The sequence below is a fragment of the Sinocyclocheilus rhinocerous genome, unplaced genomic scaffold, assembly GCF_001515625.1.
Source record: "Sinocyclocheilus rhinocerous isolate Xijiao unplaced genomic scaffold, SAMN03320098_v1.1 scaffold1376, whole genome shotgun sequence".
Lineage (NCBI taxonomy): Eukaryota > Metazoa > Chordata > Actinopteri > Cypriniformes > Cyprinidae > Sinocyclocheilus > Sinocyclocheilus rhinocerous.
Window position 1 is genome coordinate 796,960 of NW_015646354.1, and position 8,172 is coordinate 805,131.

General features: G+C 34.2%; 1 protein-coding gene across 1 annotated transcript in view; it reads right to left on the minus strand.

Annotated features, from left to right (window-relative positions):
- LOC107707535 (N-acetyl-beta-glucosaminyl-glycoprotein 4-beta-N-acetylgalactosaminyltransferase 1-like) overlaps positions 1 to 8,172 on the minus strand; it is a 129,976-nt gene that overhangs the window by 65,466 nt on the left and 56,338 nt on the right. Inside the window, exon 2 of the mRNA XM_016511594.1 lies at positions 6,264 to 6,376. Within this exon, the coding sequence (XP_016367080.1) occupies positions 6,264 to 6,376 (113 nt within the window). The remainder of the gene's footprint in view (positions 1 to 6,263; positions 6,377 to 8,172) is intronic.

Below are 8,172 nucleotides of genomic sequence, written 5' to 3' on the forward strand. Positions count from 1 at the left end.
GATTGACATCCCGTGGTAACTAGGATTTACACAAGCTTCAGTCTGGATCCAGAACACCTGAGAAGAGATGATGCCAACCCCTCAGAGGACCTCAGATGATGCCAACCCTGAAACAACAAAAACTACCAAATCTTGCTACAAGTTTAATTGCATCATATAATCATTGCTGTTAATAATGTTCATCGTCTGTTTGATTACGTCATTAACTGAATTTTCCATACATTTCTGCCATATGTACATCAACTTGACATAGTCACCACTGATAAGCTACCACTAAATATTATAGAAACTTAATTTTCTGTAAAGCTGCTTTGCAACGATTTGTATCGTGAAAAGCACTATAAAAATAAAATTGAATTGAACGGAATTGAATGTTTGTGGCAACATTAAGGCTGAAATACCACTTTGTGATTACTTCTTTACAAACACTGCAGAGTCACTCAATCCAGTTGTCTTTACATTCACACTGCATCTGAATTGAAAGTGGATTCAGATCCATATCCAGCCTTTATTCTGCCATTATTTATAAGAGGGAGGGTGAAGATTAAACCAAAACAGAATAAGAATAAGAAAAAGAACAAGAAACATTTTAATTTACCAAAAAAAGAAATATATTTTTTTATTTTTATAACTGTCATTATTTTGTGTTAAAAAATTCTAATATTAATTAAAAAACTCAATTTCTAAATTAAAATGTATTATAGTATAGATTGATATTAAATGTAATTAGTTGAACTTTAGAGTGTGTTTTTTAACTCAAGTAGAACTTAACATGTTCTTAATATATCTTAATATCTCTTTATATGTAATTTAATAATTACTTTTATTGTATTTGAAATATGGCACTTATGATAAAACAAAATATATTTTAAAGTAATTTCTAGCGAAACTTGTTGTGTATTTAAATGTATTCGTAATTACACATTTGTTATGATTTTTGTAATGAAAGTTGCAATGTACAATGTACAGTTGCATGTACAATTTATACATTTAAATATATATTAACTTTAAATGAAATATCAAATGACACACATTTTTAAAACTATAACCAAGTACTTTATATGTGCTTTAGTATTTTAGTCAGCACATCAAAATAATATTTTTAAATTAAAATGTATTATAGTATAGATTGATATTAAATGTAATTAGTTGAACTTTAGAGTGTGTGTTTTTTTAACTCAAGTAGGACTTAACATGTTCTTAATATATCTTAATATCTCTTTATATGTAATTTAATAATTACTTTTATTGTATTTGAAATATGGCACTTATGATAAAACAAAATATATTTTAAAGTAATTTCTAGCGAAACTTGTTGTGTATTTAAATGTATTCGTAATTACACATTTGTTATGATTTTTGTAATGAAAGTTGCAATGTACAATGTACAGTTGCATGTACAATTTATACATTTAAATATATATTAACTTTAAATGAAATATCAAATGACACACATTTTTAAAACTATAACCAAGTACTTTATATGTGCTTTAGTATTTTAGTCAGCACATCAAAATAATAAAATGCACTAAAAATAATAAAGTGCACTTTAAAGCGTGACAAAACAAAGATTTAAAATATTCTTTAAAGCTTTAAATTCGCCATATTACAAAGTGCACTTTTTTTTCTTTAAAAGTATACTGAAGTTTGTTAAGAACAGTTATGAAAGTGTCAATGAAAGTTTTTAAAAAATATACTTTTAAGATTTAAAGGGTTAGTTCACCCAAAAATGAAAATTAGCCCATGTTTTACTAACCCTCAAAGCATCCTATGTGTATATGACTTTCTTCTTTCAGATGAATCCAATCGGAGTTATATTTAAAAAATTCCTGTCTCTTCCAAGCGTTAAAATGGGAGTAGGCGGTGGTGTAGCAAATTAGCTCAAAAGGGAAATGTATATAAATAATTACAATTAATCTTAATTAATTACAATTATTTATATCAGCCTCCAGTAGTAACTGTAGCAGAATTTATATTGTCATCAACTAATCTGTTCGTCCAGCGAACATTCAGTGTAATTTCATATCAACTCTAAGTAAGGATATTTTTGTGGCCACAGAAAATAACCCTCTTACAGTATTAATGCATTAGAGTAGTGTTTCTCAACGGGGGCGGTACCGCATCATTTCCATAGCTTTCTGTAGCGCAGCTGCCAGACTTTCAGTGAAAACAATAGCAAACATTTAGACACGTTAAAATGAGTATGAATGCTTTTTGTTTGCCGTTTGGCTGAGGTTGGTTTGAATGCCAAATTTCAAGAGTTTATTGAACGCTCATAAATATAGCCTAATTTATATTCACGTGGCTTTTTTTTTTTTGCTCCTTGGGAAACTAATGATAATGGTATTTCAAGTCCAGTAAAATCAAATATGTGATGAATGTCATGTGGCATTCAATGACATATTTTTCAAATTATATTAAAGGGGTCATATGATGCTGTTTTAAAGATAATTATTTTGTGTATTTGGTGTAACAGAATATGTTGACATGCTTTAATGTTCAAAAAACACATTATTTTTCAAATACTGTACATTATTGTAGGTCCTCTATGCCCCGCCTCTCTCAAACGGGTTAAAATACATGCTTTTAAAATAGGTTAACATTACACATAAAATATAGCCTATAATATACACTACCATTCAAAAAAAAAAAAAAAGGTCAGTAAGATTTTTTTAATGGTTTTGAAACAAATCTCTTCTGCTCAGTAAGGTTGCATTTATTTGATCAAAAAAAAAAAAAACAGCAAACACTACATCTACAATTTGAAAGAATTGCTTTGCTGCTTTCCTCTCATACTAAAGCTCCATTACTCCAGCTTTCAGTGTCACATCATCCTTCAGAAATCATGCTGATTGCTGCTCAAAAACATTTCTTCTTATTATTATAGCTGGCACACCACACTGACACAAAAGCAAGATTTGAAATTTAATGGACTAACGAAGATATAAATCAGGACGGCACTAACATAGTTTTGAAAATGAGGAGCATATGTTTCCCATCTTATTACTTAGTTTTCTTTTAAGCATTTGTAAGCAAACTTTGAAATATTCTCACAAAATCATGAAATATAGTAAAGGGGGTTTACATTTCTTCCATTTGCATGTATAAATGTAGTATTTACAGACCAAAATGACCATGTCTACTATGTCAGAAAAAAAAGGAAATTCAACATATTCTCAAAAACAGGGTATTTTCTAAAACTAAGAGATAAATATTAGCCTATTATTTTTCACTGAAAGCTGATAAATGATAAATCACAGGACAGTGTTGACAATTTTCTGCACTCCTGAATGTTTCTATGTGCACGCGATCTCTACATTATGTGCGAGCTTATGTGTTGTGTGCGTGCGTGCAGTGTAGCAGCACATTAGTTTAGAGTGGAGATTAGCTACCTGTACAATAAACTGTTTAAAATGTGAATTCAGCCAGTCAGTTTTGATTGTCCACATGCTACAAACAAACATGCTTGAGATATAACCTCCTGCACTTGTCCATCGCCGTCATTATAACCCTCACCTTCTTTCTTATTTGAGTGATCCACATATCTGTCAAACTAGCTAATGATGTTTAATGCTTGAATTCTTGATAAAATGCCGTTATATTATGGGCTGTTGGCATTCATTGTGCATTGTGGTAGTGGAGCACTCTCGGAGTGACTGAAAACTGAGACGCACCGACTTTCAAAAAATCCACTTCTCGCTCCAGTCAAAAATCACTCCGCTCACTCTGCCAGGAACGGAAGAACAAAAAATCTCTTCTGTAAAAATGCCCCAGTGGATATATTCTAAACAAGAATTTTTATCAAGTCTTTTTAAATTTGGGGCAACAACATCACCAAATATTTAGCAATGAAAATCGCAAACATGCTTAAAAACACTTTAAATAAACGTCATTGCACTTATTTTCAAATAATCTATTTTAAAAGTGTATTTTACTGTCATTTCATTTTTTTTTTCATCAATTTAATGGATCCTTGAATTAAAGTAATTTCTTTTAAAAAAGTAATGACCCCATACATTTTAATGCTACTGTAAATATAATACCAGTCCTCATTATAAACACAAAATAATAATCAACTTCAATAGTCTGTGAAGACAATTAGACTACTTTTTATTTGATGGGGGGCAGTGAGGTACCTGAATAATGGGTAGGGGGGCGCTGGCCCAAAAAAGGTTGAGAACCACTGCATTAGAGCATGTAGATTCATCGGAATCGAAAAAGGGACATTATTCACAAGCGGTGAAAGAATCAGAATCAAAAGTTTTAACTAAACACTAACACATAATTAGTCTAAACAAACAAACTAATCAACATACACTCACGCGTACATACAAAGGGGAGCTAAAGTGGATGAATTAAGCCATTAGAGAAACCAGAGAATGCAGTTATGGAAAATGAGTCAGATCCACCTTAGTTAAAAACCATCAGTGCCGTTTTACAACGGGGTCTACAGTACAGCTTATACTAAACCTCTGTTTCGTTTAGTTAAATGTACGATACTTGCATTGCCTTGGTCATTGAACGAGTGTCCGGATGCAGTCTCGGATGAAAGTCTTGATGATTTCAAGGTTTTGGACTTGCAATCACGTTCTTCCGGAGTCAGCTGAAGTCTGAGGATTTTTGGTGGATGAAAAGACGAGGCACAAAACTTGGGGGTCCAGAAGAAAACTTCAAGCTCAGCATCCTCATCTTCTCAGAATCTAAAAGAACTTTAGACTGAGCTGTGTCGAGGCCTGTCAGGAGCGGCTGCGCCGGCTCTGGGACTTAGCAACCAGAAGATGGGAAGGTGATAAGAGACGAGTGAAGAGACTAAAAAGCGAGGCGGGTCACTGAAGTGAGGTCTTTTAAGTTCTGTGGAGGTCACACCTCTCGAGTGTCAAAGAGCCAATGGTGACTTGCACTTTTGGAGGGAAAGTTTATGACTCTTTGTCTCCGAACATGGTAATTTGCATATGTAACTGGATTGGATGTTGATGCAAAGACTACTAAAGATTCTTAGAACACTAATATGTTGCGTAAGTATCAACATATAATATAAACTCTCAATTAGATCATCCGAAGACGAATTTATAGAGACCAAACATGGTATAGGTAAGGTTACGTGAACGAGTGGTTCTATCATAAGCATGCATCAAACAGTATACAATATATAAGACAATATTCAAGAACAGTAATGGTATACACAATGACCTGAGGATATGTGTGTTCATTCACAGAAAGGTTTTTCTATGAATTAATTAGAGAAGAGTCCATTTTTATGGGCATTATGTGTCTTTCCTAAGGGGAAATGGAGTGAGTGTTGCTCTGCCTACGTTCCTTTGAGCAATACAGCTAGTGTTATCAGAAGATTTGTCTTTGGTTGCCATGGAACCAGAGGCCTGTTCTGCCTTTTTGAGGTGTTCGTTGCATTTCGGGGGAAGGGTCCATAGACCCTCATAGTTGCCTTGTTGGTGGAGTGAGGGCGTGTTGGGGATTATTTGTTAAATATAACAAATAGTTGTGTGTCTGATTGGTCCAAACGCTAACAGCGGGTGTTTTTGTTCAACAGTCCAAAAGTAGTCAAATAAAGCGTGCGCATCCCTAATAAAACGAGCCTCACCCGGCTCTGGGGGGGGGGTGAATAAAGGCCTCCTGTAGCGAATCGATGCGTTTTTGTATGTAAAATATCCATATTTAAAACGTTATAAACACTTTTTTTCTCACTTCCGCTGACTGTCATACATGCAAGCCGTTCCGGCGGATGACGAAAAAGTGTTTATAACGTTTCAAATATGGATATTTTTTTTTACAAAAACGCATCAATTCGCTACAGGAGGCCTTTATTGAATTTAATTTAATTTCTTAATTGTTATTGTATGCATACAACTTTCATTGTACCCACCAAAAAAATTTCACATGCAAAGTATTATTCACCCCCCGGAGCCATGTGAGTCAGATTTTATTATGGATGCGGGCGCTTTATTTGACTACTTTTGGACTGTTGAACAAAAACACCTGCCTACTCCCATTCTAACGCTTGAAAGAGCAAGAAAATGTTTTAATATAACTCCGATTGGATTCGTCTAAAAGAAGAAAGTAATATACACCTAGGATGCTTTGAGAGTGACTAAACATGGGCTAATTTTCATTTTTGGGTGAACTAACCCTTTAAGTATTAGGTACACTACAAGTGCACATTCAGTACAATTGAGTGCATATCTTTTCAAGCCCTGCATTTTGTTTTCTTTAAAAATTCATAATTTCAAAAGTAACAAACATCTTACTGCATTTTCCTCCTCCTGGCTGTTGCTGGCGTCTTCTCTTTTGCGGTACTTGTCTGATGAACGTGAGTCTCTCTTCCGGCTGGTATCAGTTCCCTCGATCGGCCTCTCACCATCTGTAAATGAGACAATGACCGCACACATTCACTTTATATTTCATCAGCAGTATTATTGGTTCTCTATCATTACCATTTATATTGCATACAGCACGCAGAAATCATGAGCAGCCATTATAGTGACTCTTCTTAGCAGTTTAAATCATTCTTAGAGAGAGACAGCAAGAGAACCCATGAAAATGGCTACAGCTGGGGTGCAAAATTAACACTTGCCAAGTGCCAAATGCAAATAAAATTGCCTTTGGCAAGAAAATGAATAAATAAATACACCTCTCATACACCTGGACGCCAGCAGCTGTGTAGGCAAGTATTATGAAAAATGCCTGAAGAAGGTCTTTGAACAAAATGTTGTTTATCAAAAAATATTTGCAAGCTACAACACTAGGATTGCTTATTTTTTTTCACTATTTTGGGGAGGAATACTACCTTCCAGTTAGGTGATGGCCTTACAGAGCTAAACTTTGACTATAAGCACAAGTTCTGGTCCACATCGCAGCTTATTCAAGCTGAGAACTGCCCACTTAGACAGGAAGAGACTGTCTGACATATACAGCAATCAAACAGTTTCTTCACTGATTTGAAATGCTAAAACCAGTTAGCCTAACTTGGAACTGCAACATAAGAAACTTGAGTGTTGAGAATTAATCAAAAAAAAGATAATAGTATTCTACTGACAAACTTGTACCGCAAGTAAATTCCTACGTCATCTTTGGTTAATACTGAATAATTTTAACTATTTTTTATAATGTATAACCCACAATGCGCACTCCAACTTCCCAATTCTCTGGTCCAGAATACCGCAAACACATACAAGTTATGTATTACAAACTGTAAAGAATCCCTGTGCTATTATACTACACCCAACCCAGGCTCACTAGAAAAATGTGCATATGGCAACATTTTAGCAAAATGATATTATGTTACACTTAATATACACTTTTAAAGTGAACTGTCCAGTAAGTGGCGCTAAAAGCATCTTCAGTTTTATCCGAGACAATCTGGCAACATTTTATTACATTGAGTGTTGTATGTATCATGGCAGTTCAGAAATGAAATATCTGAAGAACACTTTATTGCATATAAAAATAATGCACCACCTACATTAAACCCTACCTTAAAGGGTTAGTTCACCCAAAAATGAAAATAGGCTTGTGTTTTACTCACCCTAGAGGCTGCCTTTTCAGTGGCACACGAGATGCGATGACGATGTAAGTGTCATTACATTTTCATGTTTTTGTTAGCCTATCCAGTTGAAGCCACTAGATGCGGTGCTGCTGTGTTGTTGATTACAAATATTGCGGGAAAAGAGAACATCAATGCGGAGAAGATCTTGTTTACGTCAAAACTGAAACAAAGCCGTTCCCACAGAATGCGTGTTTTGGGCATTTTCTAGAGGGACATCTATCACTGTTACACTCGCGTCTCGCACAAAAGAGCCACATATTTAGAAAGCCATGTAAAATTAATGTAGGTTTAGCTTTTAAAAAAACATATATCGAGACTTTATGGCGGGTTTTTCCCCCATCCCACTGCAACTCGTGTTTTTAAATGAAAAATGTACTCTCTGTGATTGGCTTTCTGCCCTTTGTATTAAACTATGCATACATAATGCTGTTTAGTTTATAGTTGTTTAAGCAACTTAATTAATTATAATTGGTTTATAAACATTATTTTTTTCAAAAAAGTGAATTTTTTTTTTATATGCACTTTTTTTCACAGATAGTCATGTTATCTTATGCTTTGAAGAAACGTGGATTAGTAATATTTTGCTCGATGCGCCCTCTTGTGGCCTCAGA